This window comes from Ochlerotatus camptorhynchus, unplaced genomic scaffold (assembly GCF_037179485.1).
Source record: "Ochlerotatus camptorhynchus isolate MF236.1 unplaced genomic scaffold, CSIRO-AGI_Acam_v1.1 ptg000138l, whole genome shotgun sequence".
In the NCBI taxonomy this organism is placed as follows: Eukaryota; Metazoa; Arthropoda; class Insecta; order Diptera; family Culicidae; genus Ochlerotatus; species Ochlerotatus camptorhynchus.
In genome coordinates this window covers 268305-289902 of record NW_027040628.1, presented here as the reverse complement: position 1 = coordinate 289902, position 21598 = coordinate 268305, and the positions used below count along the sequence as shown (strand labels likewise).

The 21598-nt window shown below is 42.5% G+C and overlaps 1 protein-coding gene across 10 annotated transcripts in view; it reads right to left on the bottom strand.

The window, feature by feature from the left end:
* The window catches only part of hyd (E3 ubiquitin-protein ligase hyd), a 61114-nt gene that overhangs the window by 2754 nt on the left and 36762 nt on the right, over positions 1-21598 (bottom strand). For 8 of the 10 annotated variants that reach the window (XM_065221069.1, XM_065221076.1, XM_065221071.1 and 5 more), the window contains exons 9-16: positions 20833-20934; positions 16888-18183; positions 16624-16820; positions 14991-16375; positions 14713-14919; positions 14476-14623; positions 14174-14404; positions 12579-14084 (exon numbers count right to left, since the gene is read on the bottom strand). In XM_065221069.1, coding sequence (XP_065077141.1) covers positions 13872-14084; positions 14174-14404; positions 14476-14623; positions 14713-14919; positions 14991-16375; positions 16624-16820; positions 16888-18183; positions 20833-20934 — 3779 coding nt within the window. In that variant the 3' untranslated portion in view covers positions 12579-13871. Of the gene's footprint in view, positions 1-12578; positions 14085-14173; positions 14405-14475; positions 14624-14712; positions 14920-14990; positions 16376-16623; positions 16821-16887; positions 18184-20832; positions 20935-21598 lie in introns of those variants that run through there. The other 2 variants (XM_065221079.1, XM_065221070.1) reach the window with 2 other exon arrangements.

Sequence of the window (21598 nt, the reverse complement as noted above, 5' to 3'; positions counted from 1 at the left end):
CCGCTCCCGCTCAACCAACAGTTGGCTGCTGCCCAGTCGGCTGCCGCTGCAGTACCCAGTCAAGCCTCCGGCCCATCGACGGATCCCCCTGCTCCGGGATTGGCCGGTACAACCGGTGAAGCTACAGACGATTCTCCGCTGTCAACGGATGAGATCGTCACACTGTTGGCCCAGGCCATCATCATCAAGCGCACCTGCGCAACAAGAACACAACAGCTCCAAGCTATCATCTCCTTCGTCGCTAATTATGGACCGTGAACCCATAAAGATCGCCAACTGGAACGCTCGCTCCGTAGGGGCGAAAAACATTGAGCTTGCAGACTTCCTCCGCAAGCACGACATCGACGTGGGCCTTCTCACCGAGACCCACCTCAAGACCGGTGACAGCTTCTGGCTGCCCGACCACAGCATTGTCCGGCTTGATCGCACCAGCTCCAGGGGGGGCGGTGTCGCGGTCATCATCAAGAAAGGCATCAAGTACTGCACCCTACCCCACTACCGCACTTCCATCATCGAGGCCGTCGGCGTTGAGGTGGAAACATCGACCGGAAACGTCCGGTTCATCGTTGTCTACTGCCCCCGGCAATGTACCGTTAGCAATGGTACAGCACAGCAGTTCAAGAACGACCTTGCCATCATAACCCGCACCAATGCCCGCTTCGTAATCGGAGGGGACCTGAACGCCCGGCACGAGGCCTGGCGGAACTACCAGCAGAACCAAAACGGCCGCCTGCTATTCGACCATTCCCAGCATGGTCTCTATTCCGTCTGGTTTCCGGACGAACCAACCTTCACATCACCGGCGGGCAACCCATCGACGCTGGACCTGTTCTTGGCAAACACCAGATTAGCCAAGCCGGTTGCCGTCAACGACCTGAGTTCGGACCACCAACCGGTGCTGACCGAGCTGGGCTACAACGTGGCCCCTGCACCGTGCCAGCGGAAGGACTACCATCGAGTCAACTGGGTCCAGTTTCGACGCGTGGTCGACCGCCACATCGACGACAACCCACCACTCGACACAGTGGAGGACATCGACCGGGCTCTGGAGGGTCTCCATCAAGCCATATCCGTGGCTGACGAAGAGTGCGTTCGACGAGTTCCTGTGAGGGGTAAGTTTCAAGCAATTGATTCCCACACCAAACTCTTGATTCGGCTCAGAAATGTTCGTAGACGCCAGTTTCAGCGGACTGGGGATCTGCAGCGTAAATACGAAATGGTCGATCTGAATCGGCAGATCGCTTCCAGAATGGTCTCAATCCGGAACGAGAGTTTCGGGCGGCTCGTTCAGAACCTGGACGACCGTTCCAGACCATTCTGGAAGGTTGCCAAGGTGCTGAAGTCTCACCCCAAGCCCATTCCACCACTTAGAGTCAATGACGAACGGCTTATCACCAACGAAGAGAAGGCCAATGCAATTGGGGAGCACATTGCCCAATCGCATTTGCTTGGCTCTACAATCCCAAGTCCACTCGAGAACCAGGTTGTGCAGTGCGTCCAGACGTTAGATACCTCCCCTTGTGCCGTCCCTCCAGAAGAACGGATTACAGAGGAACAAATTTGCTCAGCGCTGAAATATAGTAAAAACATGAAGGCTCCCGGGTTTGACGGAATATTCAACCTAGCGTTGAAAAATATCAGCCCGAGGGTCCACTCGCTGCTGGCTGCCATCCTCAACAGATGCTTGGAGCTGCACTACTTTCCAAGCATCTGGAAGGTGGCAAAAATCATCCCGATCCGCAAACCTGGGAAAGACCCTTCACTACCGTCAAGCTACAGACCGATTAGCCTGCTCTCAGCGCTGAGCAAGCTGTTCGAAAAATTGATCCTCAGCCGACTAAACAAGTTTGTGGAGGAACATGACATTCTTCTTCCGGAACAGTTCGGGTTCCGCAAGGGGCATTCCACCAATCATCAGCTAGTGCGGGTGATGAATAACATCCGAAGTAACAAAGCTGTATCCAAGTCCACAGCCATGGCCTTGTTAGACGTCGAAAAGGCGTTTGACAATGTCTGGCACGACGGACTTATATACAAGCTTTGTAACTCCAACTTTCCACCATACCTTGTGAAAATCACCCGTAACTATCTCCAGCAAAGGTCGTTCAGGGTGTCGTTGAATAGTTCCCTTTCGGGACAATTTCCGATCCCAGCAGGTGTTCCGCAAGGGAGTCTGCTGGGACCACTGCTTTACAGCATCTACACGTCGGACATCCCTCCTCTAGGAGACGGTTGCGTGTTCTTTCTGTTCGCAGATGACACCGCGATAGCCGTCAAGGGTAGGATGCCTCGTGAAATTACGAACAAGCTGCAACGATGCCTTGACACCTTTACTGATTATGCCACCTAGTGGAAAATCAAAATCAACGCCTCGAAAACCCAAGCGATCATGTTCCTTCACAGACAATCACCAAAACTTAAACCGTCTCCCTCCTGTACCGTAATAATGGATGGTACAAGGGTCGAGTGGTCCACTGATGTTACTTATCTCGGGATGTTGTTCGATGAGAAGCTCCTGTTCCGCTCGCACATAGAGAAAACCCTAGTTAAGTGCTCCGCCTTGGTTAGGTGTTTGTATCCGCTCATTTGCCGCAGATCCCGCCTCTCAAGGCAAAACAAACTGGCTGTTTACAAACAGATCATAGCCCCCGCGATCTTCTATGCCGCCCCGGTGTGGGAATCGTGCGCTCAGACCCACAGGAACAAAATCCAGGTTGCACAGAATAGAGTGTTGAGGATGATCCTAGATCGTCCATTCGACACAAGAATAGCAGACCTCCATCAAGAGGCAGAAATTCCCAAAGTAGATTCCAAAATTGATGATATGACAACTAAATTTATTCAAAAATGCAATCTTTCTGAACATGCTTTAATAAGCAATTTGTACATAGTAGGTTAAGTGTATATAGTAGAGTAGGTTAGTTTTAAGCTGTAAATAGTAGTATTAAGTAGTTTCTCTTCAAATTCTAAAAACAAAACAAACCAATCCCACCAAGGTGGTCGACCGTGTACTAAGTCTAGGACTAATCCTGTAAAACAAATTTTAAATTTTGCCCATACCTAAAGATGAAGAAAGCAATTAAATCACTTAGTAAAAATTTATATGGTAATCGTCCAAGTTAAACTAAAATAAAGATCATTTAAACTAAAAAAAAAAAAAAAAACAACCGTTAAGAGGCTTCTGAGAAAGTTTCAAGACGGACGTTTCTGCAATCGCTCCCCATCCCACCATCTAAATAGAAGAAAATCCAGAATGTTTGCGAGAAAGGTGACAAATGGTCGTGATGCCGGTCAGACCCGGTCCGGCAAGAATGCTAAGCCGATTATTTTGCCAGGTTTCATGCGGTCCGACCCTGACGGCCAGCTTGCGACTATGTATCGGCGCATTAAGACCAATGAGGTACAGAGAGAGGTGGCGCAGATCGTGAAATAGGGTTGTATTAGTAAACCAAAAAATCAACGTAAACGCAAGTAGTGACGTCACTACTTGCGTGTACTTGCGTGTATCGTACAGTGGTTGTGTGAGTGATTGCTTCACCTCGGTAATCCAGCTCATTGCATTAAGACGGCTTCTTCAAAGCCCAAGCTGCTGTCAGGGCCGGACCGTCATGAACGGGCCAAGACTCAACCGGCGACCGGCGAGTATGACCATGTAAGGTCACCGGTTGGTGACTACATTCGGCGGCCTTTTGTTACAACGGCAAGCGAACAGATGGGTGGCGAGGGATTTTGGAAGCATGTTAAACCGGTGCCAAAACACAGCCTTGAAACTATCCAGTATGCCTCACCCACGGATGATAATAATAAGGTAAATTTAGATGATGAATATGAAGAAGTAGATATTAAGGTTAATAATGAATTAGATGATAGGGTAGATTTTGATGAAGAACCGCAAATTTTTTGTAAGGGATTTAGGTGTACCAAAGCCGAATTAGATTCGGTTTTGACAACTGGAATTGCCGAGGTACAGCGTTGCAAGACAACGTCAGCAGTTTTTGAAACATACGCCAAAACATTCCATGAAATTTTGGAACGTTCGACGTATGCAGCGATAACTGCTGACTCTTGTACGCAAACTGCAACTCCCAAATTGCAGCGTTCGCAGACAAATTATGTATACGCTGGATTTTGGGAAAGCTGTACCCATCGTCAACATTGTAGTGTTCAAACCGAGGAACCAAATTTGACGTTTTCGAAGCAGCCTACTGTGATGCTTCTCCAAAATTCCAGTGACCCAAACCCCAATTGGGTAAATAAATTGTTTGGCTGGAAATCTATTATTTCGACGTTTTTGGCTTCGGCTGTGTTCCTCGGATTGATGGAAATTCTAAATTTGTTCTAGCAGTTTGGCGTAGATTTTTTTGTGATTAGATCGAGCTCACTGGTGTGTGGTCCAACGAATTTCATCGAAATTATTTAGCTTCTCCGAGGTCTTCTGAAGAGTATAGGTGTTGTAGCCGGGTACAAGCTAATACTTAGAGCTACCATCTTTGCTCCGACGATTCCTCGGAACCCATTAACACCGAATAGGGACCTTTTGGTGAATAAAATTTGTTTAGGGACCGTGCTTGGATGGCCCATACCATACTGTTGGGAGTGTCGTCCAAGCAAACCAATCGATGTGGCAGAATGCTTTCATCGAAGATCTTATTTGATTATGAAGTTCGAAGGACCACTACTGTGAGCTCGATCGTTGCATTTCGGAATACAAGTGTTAGGTGTTGAGATATAGGATTTAGTTATAAAAGATAGAGTTTACAGGTTCTAGTCAGATAGGTAGCCAGAAAAAAATAGGTAGCTAGGGCAGGAACACATATGTGATTGGCAGGGAATGTGGTGGGAGTTTAAAGGTACTGAAAAGTTACCCCTTTTTAGGATTTCGATCGAAACGGGTTGTAATAATCGGTTTTGATCGAAATAAGAAATAGAGGTGACTTTTCAGTAAATTTAACGGGGCTTATCACATATGTGCTCCTTTTATCTTGTTAGTTAGCTACCTCCAAATTAGCCGTTATTAATATTAGAATGGGCCACATTTATCAGCATAACATTTTCCGGAATAGTTGGTTTTCGAATATTTTAGAAAAGAAAGTTTTAAATTTTTAATAAAATGGGAGCATTTCCTTCTTTATGTGTTCATTACGTTGTTTTAATATTGATATTTTGATCGTTTGTTTATGTTTCATTTGATATTCGAATAAAGAAGGCAATATTCCCATTAGCAAAATTTTTTAAAATAGAATGCAATATTTCCGTTTTGAATGACTATGATTTTAGACATTCCGGTAAATGGCCCGTTTTGAGGAAATGAAACTCCGTTAGATGCATTTGTAATCAGTTAGGAGCTAGGGCAGGAACACATATGTGATTGGCAGGGAATGTGGTGGGAGTTTAAAGGTACTGAAAAGTTACCCCTTTTTAGGATTTCGATCGAAACGGGTTGTAATAATCGGTTTTGATCGAAATAAGAAATAGAGGTGACTTTTCAGTAAATTTAACGGGGCTTATCACATATGTGCTCCTTTTATCTTGTTAGTTAGCTACCTCCAAATTAGCCGTTATTAATATTAGAATGGGCCACATTTATCAGCATAACATTTTCCGGAATAGTTGGTTTTCGAATATTTTAGAAAAGAAAGTTTTAAATTTTTAATAAAATGGGAGCATTTCCTTCTTTATGTGTTCATTACGTTGTTTTAATATTGATATTTTGATCGTTTGTTTATGTTTCATTTGATATTCGAATAAAGAAGGCAATATTCCCATTAGCAAAATTTTTTAAAATAGAATGCAATATTTCCGTTTTGAATGACTATGATTTTAGACATTCCGGTAAATGGCCCGTTTTGAGGAAATGAAACTCCGTTAGATGCATTTGTAATCAGTTAGGAGCTAGGGCAGGAACACATATGTGATTGGCAGGGAATGTGGTGGGAGTTTAAAGGTACTGAAAAGTTACCCCTTTTTAGGATTTCGATCGAAACGGGTTGTAATAATCGGTTTTGATCGAAATAAGAAATAGAGGTGACTTTTCAGTAAATTTAACGGGGCTTATCACATATGTGCTCCTTTTATCTTGTTAGTTAGCTACCTCCAAATTAGCCGTTATTAATATTAGAATGGGCCACATTTATCAGCATAACCTTTTTCCGCAATAGTTGGTTTTCGGATATTTTAGAAAAGAAAGCTTTAAATTTTTAATAAAATGGGAGCATTTCCTTCTTTATGTGTTCATTACGTTGGTTTAATATTGATATTTTGATCGTTTGTTTATGTTTCATTTGATATTCGAATAAAGAAGGCAATATTCCCATTAGCAAAATTTTTAAAATAGAATTCAATATTTCCGTTCTGAATGACTATGATTTTAGACATTCCGGTAAATGGCCCGTTTTGGGGAAATGAAACTCCGTTAGATGCATTTTTAATCAGTTAGGAGCTAGGACAGGAGCACACATGTGATTGGCAGGGATAATAAGGTACAGATAAGTTACTGTAGTAACTTGAGCACCTAGGCTAAAATGAAATGTAATTTCAAATAGTTAATAGTTAAAGCGGCAGAATGTAGGCAGTTTTAGCTGGTCTTAAAATGGAACTTTACAAAGAAAAATTGAATCCTGATGAATGTGGGCGTCTTATTGGAATACTTGTATAATGAGAGAGAGAGAGAGAAGGATTAGTAATTTCCATTTAATTCCACTACCTTATTTGCTTATCCTTGACATTGTCAAGTATAAGCAAATAAGGTAGTGGAATTAAATGGAAATCACTAATCCTTCTCTCTCTCATTATAAGAAAAATTGGATAAGTTTTTTGTGTCCAACCAGATTGAACACGATATAAGGAAAGTGGTTCTTATTAATCCCCTGGGTGCAAAGACGTACAAGCTGCTGAGGGATTTGTGTACGGCATATCAACCGAAGGAAATAATACGATTTCCGGTAAAGAAGGGTGTTCCTTCGTGCTCAACGTGGAGAGAATGGACCAGAAACCATGACGAATAGATTGTTAGAATCAAGAATCTGGCTCCCAACTGCAAGTTTTGTGATGGTGATAGTGGTTTACCACCCATTGTAGTACCATCAACAATCAATACGAAACTAACGATTTTAAATTGGCTCACCACTTTAGTAGCCTATTGGTCCCAAGCAAACGATTAACGTACCCTATTCTAGTCGAAATTCTAGTACTACGCAATGTTTGTTTTGATTCGCTATGAAAGTTTGACAGATAAAATGAGGGGTTATTGGTTTTTCCTATGTTTCGAGGGGTGATTCGACAAGCTTGGGACCGAAGATAGTACCAGAGGTGAGCCAAAAAGTTGAGCACGTTTCTTCGGGACCTACTTGTCTTAGAGTTACCTCTATGGTACCATTGAGGTAACTTTAAGACCAGAAGGTCCCGAAGAAACGTGCACAACTTTTTGGCTCAGTTCTGGTACTCTTTTCGTTCCCAAGATAATCGATGCACCCCTCGAAACATAGGAAAATCCACGAACCCCTCATTTTATCTGTCAAACTTTCAAGCGAATCAAAACAAACATAGTGCAGTACTAGAATTTTGACTAGAATGGGGTAAGTAAGGGTAATCGTAAGTTAAAGTAAGAATGGGTAAAGTTAATTTGCTTGGGACCAATAAATAGGCTAGTCAAGCAGGCTTGCAATTGCTCATTACAGCTAAAATGCTATTTTTCGTAATTATTAAACTATGAGATACTATAATGGCAATTTTTATTTTTAAGTAGCAAGAATAGGTGGCAAAGCTTGTGTATGACATAAACAATTTGTCAATATTGCTTTCAGAAGGTTACAGCTAGCGATGGTATGATCGCTGATTGCTCGCTCATCACGTTGCTCATCGTTACAGCTAATCGCTATTGTGACCCTCTGAAAGCAAAATTGACAGGTTTTATGTGTCATACAAGGTTGCAAAGACTCATTTCAGCTAAAACAATGTTTTTCTAAATTATGAAATAATTAGATGCCATGATCAAATTTTGAATTGGTAGAATACAAGAAGAGGTTGCAAAGAATGTGTTTGACATATTAAACCTGTTTATTTCACTTCATGAGAGTCACAATCAGCGATTTTTCACAAACTCACTCACTCACTCACTCACTCACTCAGCGATCAGCAAATCGCTGATTGTGCCTCATAGAAAGCAAAATTTACAGGTTTTATGTTCCAAACGCATACTTTGTAACCTCTTCTTGTAAGTTACAAGTAAAACATGCCATCATACCATCTTTTGGTTTTATTATTCCGAAAATCATTATTTTAGCTGAAATGAGTCTTTGCAACCTTGGTGTCATACACACACTATACCCAACAATCAATACGAAACTAACGATTTTAAATTGGCTCACTACTTGACTAACCTATTGGTCCCAAGCAAACGATTAACGTACCTCATTCTAGTACTACACAATGTTTGTTTTGATTCGCTATGAAAGTTTGACAGAATAAAGTGAGGGGTTAGTTGATTTTCCTATGTTTCGAGGGGTGAATCGATTAGCTTTGGACCGAAGAGAGTACCAGAGCTGAGCCAAAAATTTGAGCACGTTTCTTCGGGACCTTCTAGTCTTAGAGTTACCTCTATGCTTTACCTGCTCTACTTGCATCTTGTAAATAAGAATTATCATTAAAATATTTCATGTGTGTGTGTGTGTGTGTACAATCTAACCCCCACTGTCCGGCAGTGTTATTATGGAAGAAAACTGCTTTTTATTACCCTTCAATTAAAGCAGGTTTAGTCCGGGAGTTAGAAGGTGTTAGCTCTATTGCAGCTCCAGTGACCCATTTCAGAATGCCTGGTAATTCACGACCACTCCGAGGTCACTTTTACTTACAATAAGCCCCGCATGTTCACTCTACCTTTATCAAATGGATAATGGTATCATAAACACACTTCCAGATTAAAAAAATATTATTTCCAAATCTGGCACGTATATAGTTTTGAAATTTGTTTAACTGTAATAAAACGATTTGAATGGACATTTCTTACCAATTTTGTTTCGAATACCTCTTGATTCATCTGCTGGCAGCACTTACTGGACCTTACCGGCGACCAACTCGTCTGCCCGCAAAAGCAACAACGCCTAAATCTCAAGGCTCTCCGGACGTCCCCTCGAAAATGCAATCGAGATATGTATAAGAACAATCTTCAACTGGAACGAACTCACCAAATCAATACATCCGGGAGTACATTCCCGATGCTTATTTTTCTCTCGCATGCCCGTCGTCGTCAAACGGCAAAAAAAAGGGAACTCGTTGAGCAATTTTGTGATACGGAATTTTCACTGAACATAAACCGTGAATTTACGAACTTCACCACTCCCAACTGCGAAACACGTTCAGAAGCACTTTTGGTACACTTTCGATCAATTTCTTTCGAACACACAAAAAAAAGTTTCAAGCAGCGAGCCAACATCAACACCGATTGTGCCGAACTCTTTCACGCAGCTTGCAGCGCGTAAATAAACTGAAATTAAAAATTATCACTCGCGATGCCACTAATTTCTGGTCCGGGAGAAAATCAAATAACGCAGATTGCGACATTTCTTCTGATGCTTGCAAACATGTTGAATCACGTTTTCTTTCTCTATTCTAAAACTTCCCGGAAAGCGAGAAAACTACCAATCACACACTTATAAACGTCCGGGAGGCAGAGCGCTAGCGCTAATCCGGCAAATGCAGCCGAAAACTATGAACGCGAACGCACCACAAAACAGAGAACAAACAACCGTATCCAAAGGCGTTCCAATTTAGCAGAAACTAACATTTCAGACTAAAATCCACTTCACGAAAACTAAACTGGGGATTGTTCTTCATTAAAAGCACTTCAGAACGGGGAATCACGAGAAAAAATCTTGACAGCAAAAATAAACACGACCGTTCGCCGGCACAGCCTACTTCGTTCCTCATTAAATTAAAAAATATCATATCATTAAAATATTTCATAGCTCATAAATCCGAAAATATCATTTTAGCTGTAATGAGCATTTGCAAGCTTGTAGTCAGCCAATTTTTTAATCGTTAGTTTCCACCGGTTGGTAGTACGGAGACTAAGGTCCGATAGTAGTGGGCTCTCTTCTCTGTTTGTCTTGATCAAGCTTAATAACCTCTGCCTATACGCATCTACGGGACAATAAAGAATCTCCTTCCAGCAACATGATCGCACACTTGGTCAAAAAGACGAGCCCCCAAACAGGAAGATGCCCCAATGAGTGGGGAGAAGAGCCCGCCCTTTATCCACGAAACAGGGAGTTGGCATTCCCACTCTCGTCCAAATAGCTTCAATCGGGTGCCTTGTTGGACCGTGTTTATGTATATGTTAATGAATCATCACTTATACGAGTCGATTGTTATGATTCAATAATACTTACATTTCCATGAAGATGATGCTACCTATTTTACCTTTTATGTGATATTTATCATCACAGAAGCCAACTTTGAATCGTAGACCAGGTCCAGGTATATCAAATAGTGTTACATGCAAACGAAAAAGAGAACAACCAGGATTAGTTTTTTTAAAGTAATAGTTTTATCGGAATACCCAACTAACCATATCGTATATCAATGACATTGTGTCACTCTGAACCTACATTTAAAGTTATTTTGTGATTATATAGTTACTTGGGTACTCACATAAAATGTTGTGCAAATACCACACGTTCAACAACGCCCACCTATGGACAGCTCAATGCTATTGAATCAGCGAACACCAACATGATTATCTGCTACGAAACACCAAAGAATATATAAAGATAAAGCTCAAAAATACAGTTTTAACTGATAGTAGGGGGAGGAGGGGCATAGTGAACAGGTGGGGCATAGTGAGCATCCCGCAGTTCGGCTCTGGATCTCCAGCTGCATGAAATAAATCAACTGGAAGTAGGTTCAATATCATTATGATATTGATCATACTACCAACCAATTTGTTTCGAACGGACGGAAGTCCAAACTGGTGCACGGGATGCTCACTATGTCCCACCTGTTCACTATGCCCCTCTTACCCCTACTTTATAAACATCAAGCTGTCCCATATTGGACCCTGCCAACCCACGGCGCCTCCACGGTAATGTGGGCCATCAGAATGGTTCATCGGTTGCGAATTGAAGCCTACTTCTCAAATTAAAGCGATACATTTCTCAATGTTTCAACTGTATTCTAACGTAAACTTAATATTATCACCCACATTCCCGTCCACACCCGAAACCCATCCCCACACAAAATCAAATAAAAAGGTTTATGTATGGCAAACACGCCCGGTGTACATCTTCACTATCGCAGCTACGGGTAATCATTGAGAGTAGGTACTTGCATTTTACTCAGACACTTTTGAGGAAACTGCAATCACCCTCTCTCATACTCGAAATGTCCCAGGACCAACCTGGCACAACGATGCCCTATACGCTCTCTGATCAAAGCGCAGGGTCCAAACTGCAAGTTTTGTAATAAGATGCAACATAACCTGGTAAACAAGTTTGTGGACGGTGTGAGTGACTGACAAGGCTTTCGACCGTGCAAAGAAAACGAAACCCTAACCTTGGAGAGCGTTGAAGTATGAGGTATAGAAGCGTGCTCGGATGTGAAAGACAACACGAGTGGCAACGAACAGGAAATTACTCCAACAGTCACGATGGTCGGATAAACAACAGCGATCCAGCAACTCGAAAAGGTGCCTCGTTTGTAACAAGATGGGACATCAGCGGTCATCTTCAAGTGGCATGTGGCAACCAACATTGTACGTGGCAACTGTTGAACAGCAGGGCGATCGAGAGGACGACGGTAGTGACGATGGCCAATTCAAGCTGGAGAAGAATTACATAAGTGACTAAGTGAGTCAAATGTATTAATAATCAAAATGACGAGTAATGAAATGGACAAAGGATTTAAGATAGAAGTTATGATTGCCAGAATAGCACATAGAATTGATTCGGAAGCAGGTGTATGTTTTCCCCCAAAAGTTGTAGAAGAAGTCATTAGGCAATTCATCAGGCTGGAAAAAAAAACGTCATTGAGGTTAATGCTTTATTCAGGTAAAAAGTTAAAAGTGTACAACGGAACCTGATTTTGGTAGCGATAGTGGAAGAAAATGGTCCCACTCTAATGAGCAAATTTTTGTATGAAAGCATTCGGAATCCGTTTGGCCTTGGTTAATATCCGGCACAGAGGTGAAGTTGAAGGATTTATTCGAGAAGCATGATCATCTTTTCACAGATAAATTGGGACATTACAAACGAAGTGCAGTGTCACAAAAAATTTGTGCCGAATCCTACTCAAAAAAAAAAAAAAATCATATATGATGGATGAAATCCATGTGAATTTCACAAAGCTTGCCTGTGATCACATAGCAGCAAATTCCATCACAAAATCACATTAATATTATGAGGCCGATGAAATTCATAAGAAAAATCATATAAAATTAATGTTATCGCATAAATGTTATGTGAAATTCAGATGAATTCCATCAATTTTGATTATGGATGAAAATCATGTGCGTTTTCAATGGAAGCTAAACAACTATTTTCGATGTATGGGAGGACATTCTTTCCAGGATCATATGTGAACATTCGTTCAATTTTACATGTGTTTAAAATGTATTTCTTTGAAATTACGAATTAATAGTTCAGTTGGCTTATTGTAATTATTCTTGAGTGTAACAGTTTGATATCATTTTCGATTAAACACCATTTAGTAGTGCGTGTGTGTACAGAGATGTCCAGTTTGATTATTATTATCTTCCAGAGTTTCTGTATATAGTAGTGCCTACGCTGCTGCAGTGAGTGGTGTATTAAATTTTGGGATATTTTCCTATTCAGAAGAGGATGCTGTCAACTAACTGGATTGAGTTTCAAACTTATTTCCCAAAAACGAAATAAAGAAAAAAATAATAAGGCGAACCGTGCTTTCAACAAATAATGAAGCATTCTTAGTATTAGTAGGGAGACATAAATAAACCAAACAAAATAAATTGTTTTGCTCTACCGCAAACTTAATAGACAAAGAACGATCAAAACGAATGATAACAAAATTTATACTACACTTGGCTGCGTTTGGCTGATTTTATCATATTATCGGCGTGTTCTTAGAAGCTGCACATTTGGCCATATGGCAGATTCTCGAAACATGCTCCTCAGCTGCAGCTAATTTGAGCACACCCTCTTCTGGTACTGAATTGTTTGCTAGTTAACATTAGAACTGAACCTAATTCTATCTACGACTGTTGTCTGCGTGTTGTTGCTTGCTGTTTGTGTTTGTTAAAGATCTTTACTTTGCGCTTAAAGGGTAATAGTATTGTTTATTTTTTGTATATGATAAATATATGTATAAATTTACTTAAAGATGCATTTATATCGAATATATAAATGATTCAATCACATTAAAACGCGACACATCAGTGAGTTTTAGCTCACTTTTGCTTCCAAACAACTAAGTGAACGCGTGGCTTGTTTTGCTTGTGTTTGCGGTTTCCACACAAGGTTGGTAGAACAGTTTGATTTCCTTCTTTTGTTACCGAGTATCGTCCTATATTCACCAAGGGTGTAATCTTTGCTTATTTTACACAAGAAATCGCAAGTGCGAAGCGAAGTTCGAAAAAAAAAGCATTTATATTCCAATCAAACGCCAATTAACCAAAGACATCTATGTACATACAAAAGAAGTGGAATGAAAAGTTGTATACAGAAATACAGCTCGTTCGTCAATTTCATTGATCGTGCGCACTTCTTAGGGGTTGTTTCGCTTGGTTGCGTTCCGCTAGTTTCTCTCTTTTTATCACTGGTCCAAACAACAATTTGGTACAGGCTATGTGTGTGTGTGTTTGTGAGTCTCCATTCTCTTGTGTAGATGTGTAGGGTGATCATAATCTAAACGAATCCAAAGTTTTTCGTTTTAATCGCCAATAGCAGCTTGTGCCTGAGAACTGCCTTGCTCGAGTAGAGCGGGATATACAACCGGGAGATGCAGGTGTTTGCAGTCGGGAGATGGGCATCGTCCGCCGGTCGGATAGTTACCGATGGCATCGGTTGGAAACCTTCTTCGGAGGCTGGCAGGGCTGGCGATCCTGTCCAGAAGTAGACCTACAATAGACGATTTTGATTAAAACTTGAAATTTTCCAGGCCGGGGATTCCGCAGTAGATGTCTCGAATCAAACAAATTGAAACGTACCAAATCCTGTCGCTCCAGGTTGCTCATCTTTTCCACCACACTCCAGAGCCATCGTTTAAATTTCAGCAACTTGTCGCTGCTTTCGTTCGATTCGTCATTGAACGAAGTGTATGAGATCAGTGTACCAACGTGGATGTCTCCGACGCCATTCAACAGCAGTCTCAAGTCTTCCGCCGTCAGTTGATCCAGTGCTGTGTCCGGTAACACATCGAACACTCCCGACCGTATGGCCTTTGAGAGAAAAAAACGATTCACAAAATAAATCGAATAACATTCTTACCCCGCATCAGGAAGGTACTTACATCCAAAGCCTTCTCCTGCGTCTTGATCATACGATACTCGGCATATTTCCGCACGTAATCGAACACATTGGTTTCGTTCACCTGGATGTCACGACCACCGGGCACAATTTCGACCGAGCCCGAACCTTCCTCTGGGATAAGATCAATACTGTTGAACAGAAAACATAAAACGCGAAATTGATAAGTAGGTAGTTACACTGCCAAAAAACTCGATGATTATTTCCTTCAAATACTCACACAAAGTTCAGCTCCAGACTCTGCAGAATGCTAATGCCACTCTTGGTGTGCGAATCCTTGACCAGCTGTCGCAGCGAATCGTACACGACCGGATCGAAAAAGGCCAAATCATGGAAGCGAATCTGCCGGCCGAGGATGTACTTGAGCACGTGCCGTTGCAGGAACAACGGGAACAGTTCATTTTGCAGCAAGCACAGCCCGATCAATCTGTGAACGAGATAGTTTTCAAAGCAAATCAATGACCCTCTCACTACTTTAATCCACAACAGCTACCATACCTGCCGACATTCCTAAATGCATTCAGTCGCTCGCTCGAGGGGTAACCTTGCCGAGGACTGTAAAAGCCGCGCTTTCCGGGCGAATAAAACAGTGGAGCATCCAGTTGACAGTCTTCTAGGATCAGCACCGGGCCGCTCTTTTTCGACAAACCGGAAGTCTGTGCTTGCGAGTAACCAGAACTGCTACCGGCTTGCTGATCCACCGCACTACTGCCAGTTGACACCGAAGAGGAAGATCCGCCGGGACCTCCCACGCTTAGATTATCGATTTCCAGCCGCTGTCGGCTGAGGATTATCTCCAGCGCTTCGTTGGCTTTCTGTCGAAGACTCTCCTCCGATGCCAGTAGCATTAGGATTTGCGTCGCCGGAAGATCCAGTAGCATTCCGGTTATCTTAGGGGCATTGTTAGGGTACAGAGCTTGTACCTTCGGGTATAGACGCTCGCCTAGCTGCTGCTGGTGGGCCGGTAAACTGTCATTTATGTGCAAAAACGGTGGACTATTATTGCCTCCGACTCCGCCACCGCCGACGGAACCCTGTGCCTGTTCGCTCGCCGGTCGGAAAGGCCGGGCATCGTAGTTGAGCGTTTTGCGAGATTCACGGTTCGGTCTCCAAAGTGGTTGTTTGCTGGAAAGCCCTCGTCGCACATTCGAATCCCGACTAGCACTACTGCTTCCTCCAGCGACAGCAGAAGAACTGCCTCCACCACTGCCACTAGAACCACGGTGACGTTGCAGCATACTGTTGAAGGGAACCGAAGTGTACTTGGCCGATCCAGTTTGCGCTGCATCCAGATTGGGCAACTTTTCATTAGCTAACAGTGCTTCCGCAATCGATGTGTAGAAACTACGCGCCACACCAGAACCTTCACCCGGTTCGTCCTTGAAGGTTACTTTCACCCGCGAAAACGCCAGTGGCGATTGCAGCCTTCGGTTGTTGTAGTGAGTATTCAGTTCTTTGAATGTTTGCGTCAATAGGGCGGCCCTATTGCGTTCCATCTTGGACAATGTGAGATCTTTCTGCTGGGCGTTCCTCAACTTCTCCATATATCGTCTAAATTTAGCCTCTTTCACGGGAAAACCATTCAACTCGTAGATCACACTGCCTGGTTCTACGCCTACATCCTCAAGGAATACTCGGCCGAACAGAATCAATGACAGACGCCAACGTCCGAGAAGGATATCCGAAAGGATCGAAGAGTTTAACGGACCTTGACTGCTTCCCGAGCGAAGATAGATTCCTCGGGGTGGAAGTTCCGGCTGTACCGTTTGCTGAACATTCGGTGTCGTTTCCACGGTTACATGGGCGGATATCTCCTGCAGATCCATCGCTTCGGCATGCTGAATCACCTCGGTCGTGCTGGTACTACCCGATGGGGAGAAGGACTGCAATAAGAGAACGAATGTTGCAATCAATATTTTCTGTTGCAATAAGCTATATTTCATAAAGAAAGACACTGTCCACTTCGTATCTGTCCTCGAGGAAGCAACTTCATCATTCAAGGTCATCAGAAAGTGTATGGTTTGCTTTATGAGCATCATAGTGAGAAACACGCCCATAACCCTTCACGGCAGTCTCCGTATCAGAGTACTCAAAGTTGTAATAGATTTAAGCGGGAAAACAACAAACGTACCGATGACGGACCAGCTCGAACAATCACGCTCTTGCCGGGTGAGCCACCACTGGCACCGGGTCCCGTCGACACCGTCACCTGATTTCCAGTTGTTGTATACGTCACGAAGGACGTAATCGTTCCCTGTTGTTCGGTTGACGACGACGACGAAGATGAGCTTCCTTGCCCGGTGATAACAGCCGTGGAGGCATCGGATCCTGTAAACAAAAAGCAGAAGAAACCCTCAATAAATTCAACCTCACACAACAAACGCATCCAACGTACCACTTCCACCGGCGCCTTGCTGTGCCGCGTCGATTGACACTTTCCTTCTGGTCACGATTATCGGGGGACGAATTGACGAAGCAGAAGCATCCTGCTGACCAACGACTATCGAACCGTCATCGTTCATCGATACGTCGTCCAACTTTTGTCGTTTAACCATCAGCTGGGGCGAGTCTTCCGAGTCCGATTCGGACAGCTCGTCGTGATCCTGATCCGTGTCCACGTCGATCTTGATCAACGATTGCGACAAATCTTGCGGTTCGTCCGAACTAATGCTGACCTCGTCGACATCCACATCGGATTCCTCGTTGTACTTACTGTTCTTGATATAGAACAGACGATTTTTCTTGTAGTAAATATCACCGGATGAACCGGACGCGGTAGCAATCGGTGGAGGAGGTGGTGGGGGTTTTGGCGATTGAGACTGTTCACCAGATGGGCCGGCCTTTGGTTCCACTTCGGCTTCGGAACCCACGGTAATTTCCTTGATGGGTGAAACCGCTTCTCCTTTTTCGTTGACAACGATTGTCGTTTTGTGCTGTTTCGAATCCTGATAGATACTGACCGGAATAGCAATCTCTACAGTTCCACTGGTGCTAGGTTGTTTATTGTCTTGGGAAGTTTCGTCTTGGTAGATTTCCATCGCAACGGTTTCTACATTGCTGGATGTTGATGTGGAACCACCAACGGACGAATTGGAAACATCGTTTCGAATCGTCGAAGACAGACTCAAACGTACCGGTGGCACTTCCAGATTTACGTTACTTTCACCCGGTTGCTGTGAGTTTGGCGGAAGAGTAATGGGACGCTTAGGCATTCCAAACAGTTCTTCCCGGCGAGCGTTGGGTTGCAGCAGATGCGGTTGATCGGCCAATGGCAAGGCTTCCGCCAGAGGAGTATTGAATGGATCTGGTGCGGGACATCCGAGACACAGCGTTGAATCGGACCTTTGGAAGAACGAATGCCGACGACCCAGAGAAGGACGCATCAAATCGTCATCTACCGAGTCCGTGTCCATAACAATCGACGTGGAAATATCCTCCTCGGCGTCTTCGTTTTCGTTTTCATCCTGATCGTCCCAAACGTTGGATCCGGTGGTAGTACGATCGATATCACAATCGTTGGTCGCACGCATGTAGAAGAGAATTGCGTCGAGAACGTAGGCAACATGCCTCAATGCGGTCACATCCAGCACGGGTAGGAAATCACGGTGCTCCGAATTGTGGGCACGCATCAGTGACAAGCAGTAGGTTAGGAAGTCCCGGCGGCTCGATGCTGCATCCGACGAGGAGGCACCTGGTGAACAGAAATGATGGGTCAATGGTTAGAAGCTAGGTCCGTCGAAGACACATCGTAATCACCCCTCTCTGTCAAGTTAAACAAAGCAAATCAATACATACGCTGTACATGACTCTCTTGTAACGGCAGTACCAACCGGTAGAAACAAACGATTTTAAATTGGCTCACTACTTGGCTAGCCTATTGGTCCCAAGCAGAGTTGGTAACGGTCAGTTTGGTCAGTGACGTTTGACGAAAACCAAAAATAAATTGTCGCGGTACAAAAACCATCATTTCCATACATCCTTTGTCATTGACGAAGAGAAGCCGACAGTAATCCCTTTGAACAAATCCTGTCGCATCTTTTACCTTCACTTCTCTTTTTTCTATCATGCATGGACAAAAAAAAAGCAAATACCGTCGAACGTGCATGTGAGCAGACTTACTAGTAACTACACTATGAGCGCTTCTTGTTTTCCTTTAGGCTTTCTACTCTCCAAAGCGTTGATAGACAAGTGGTAAAGTTACAAGCCTGTTAATCTCAACGTTGGTTGATCGAATCCGTTTTGTACCCATTTTAAGTTTTTTGTGTTGCTTCCAACGATTATCATTTTTTTGTCAAACAATACGGAACGGCTGACTAAAACGTACAGTTTTTAATCTTCTATGAGTAACCGACAGATCTAAGAGAGAGAGAACGTACTGAGCTAGTTTTTTTCACGACGTAAATAAAAGAGGACTGTCTTCATACGGAATTTTTCATGCGCTGCTTGGAGTGCGACGAAAATAGTAATACAATATTTTTCATCACTGACTTTGCTCTCTCTACGTTGATGCAAGACAGTCCTGGTCCCAAGCAAATCGTCCCATTCTAGTCAAAATTCTAGTACTACACAATGTTTGTTTTGATTCGCTATGAAAGTTTGACAGATAAAATGAGGGGTTCATGGATTTTCCTATGTCTCGAGGGGTGCATCGATTAGCTTGGGACCGAAGATAGTACACGAGCTGAGCCAAAATGTTGTGCACGTTTCTTCGGCACCTACTAGTCTTAGAGTTACCCCTATGGCAGTACCTAGTTGTTCGTTTTTTCGTTTCTCGTAACCAGTTGAAATGCGATGTTATGCAAAGTTTTTCAACTACAATTCCCCGATAAAAAAGAAGCTATTTTGCTTCCTGGAAGATCGCATCAATCAATATTTCCTTGCGCTGAGCAAAAATTTCTTAGATTCTATCCAACTGGTGAATGATGAAAAGGTTAATGTTTTCATAGTTCCAATCGATTTGCCTGAATGCCAAATATTCAACCTATGCTGATTAAATCATTCATACCTATCGCTTGAAAAACATGCAGAAGTTGAAAAGTGCGATTCATCACCAAATCTATGATGACGCAAGATTTTCCCAGTTTATATTTTTTTTATTTGATTAGATAATTGATAAGAATTTCAACTAAATTTAACTAAATAATTTGATAATCCCAGAAAATACGTATTTGTCCCATAATCAATGAAGTTATATCCGAAAAAAAGGTGGACTATTCACTCAAATTTCAATACTTCTTATCTGTTTACTTTTTAAATAACAGTAAAAACTATAGTCGCTATATTCATAGTCTGGCTGCGGATAGAATTTCGATCTATCAAAAAGTGGAACCAATTCAATATATTTTAGACCAACAAATGAAAAGGTACTATCAACATTTATAAACAAACGTTGATTATTCTTTCCTCGCCAATCGAACGCAAATTACCTGCATCATCGGAAAGGGTAAACTTTCCACAACCCGAAGATGGTATTAGTTTGCGTAGGCGAGCCTTGAGTCACGAGAAAATAGTTTCCGACGTTTGTTCGCAATAGCTGATGTGCTCATTTCTGTTGTTAGTCGTGATTTGCTCGATTGGTTCCGCTATTTGACAGCTTAATTGGTTCCCGAGATTCTAACCGCCAGACTATGAATATAACGACTATAGTAAAAACTGGTTCGATTATGACAGTTCAAATTGGTTCGAAAATCGTTACTTCTTCGCCAGACCTAGGTTAGAAGCTGTTCTTAGTGTTATGTACAATTCTGTAAATTTTAAACTTTATTTCGAAGTTATAGATTTGCCCACTTCGCGTTGAGTTACGAGGTCTGGTTTGAATTTAGCATCAAGCTTATAGATCAAGATCAAAGCTAACGAAAGCTCAGTTTTTTTACTTGTGTCTGTATCATGTTGGATCACTTGATGTGATCAATAGTGTCTGTCGAACGTCCATATATAAAAATGAAGAAGAAAAAGAAAACCAAAAAGGTATCACAACACTTAAAAAGCAATCCGCGGTCTCCCGCACACTTTTGTGCATCTGGACAATGACATCAGGGACAATCAATCAATATAGTTAGGATATTATGTTTGATTCCAGAAACTAGTTCAATTTGCAAAGCACACACATAATTGGATGGACAATTTGGATGTTTGGTTGACGACCCATCCAACGCAGATGAGATTTATATAGCGCAAGAATGTGAACAACATACAATAGACGTGTCTTAGCATGGGGACTTTGATTACATTACCCGACTGGCCACTTCCCCGAAAAAGATTCTGCCTTTTTTTGGTTGCTGCTAATTCTTTTCACATTCATTTACCCAAACAGTAAAGATTAACCAGAATGGAGACCTACCATCGCGCGAACTTCTCTCGTTAGTGGTGCTATCGCTAAATCCGAGACTTCGAGCGGTTGTTCCACCGAGCGTCGTGATAGTTGCACGGTTTCTACTGCCTGCTGAAAGTACGTACGTAAGGAAATAAAAATGAAAAAGTAAGAAAAACACATTTGTTACATTTGAAGGTGCAAATGAACGCAACAAGCTAATATGATCCAGTCGTAGAAATATTTAAAGGTAGCAGTGCATGGTACGAGATATAATTTTAGCTACACTGATAGGCAAAATAAAGTGCCCACCCCATCATTTTTTGAATTTCTCTCATTTATTTGGTTCAAATTAAAGTAAATACACTGTAGTATTTTTTATATCTTATTCTTTATATTCTTTTTAAGTTTCACTTATAGAATACCAGATAAAAAGAAGAGACTGACTCGAAGAAAAAAAAATCAAAATGGGTGTAAAAAAGAACAGTGACAAAAAAAAGTGCCCACTGCATTTTAACTCCAGAAAACATAAAATAAAGTAAAAGAATACCAGCCTAATAGTTAATGTGTCCTCCTTTGGCCTTCAGGACCAGCTGCAGGCGCTTCGGCATGCTCTCCACTAGATTCTTCAGGTGCTGTGGATCTAGTTCTTCCCAGGCGCGCTCCAGGGCTTCAAAATAGTTATTTTTATTGGTAACACCAGTTTTGTCAACCCTGGCATCGAGAATCGCCCACAAATTCTCGATGGGGTTGAGGTCCGGGCTTTGTGGAGGCCATTCCAGTGGTTTAATTCGAC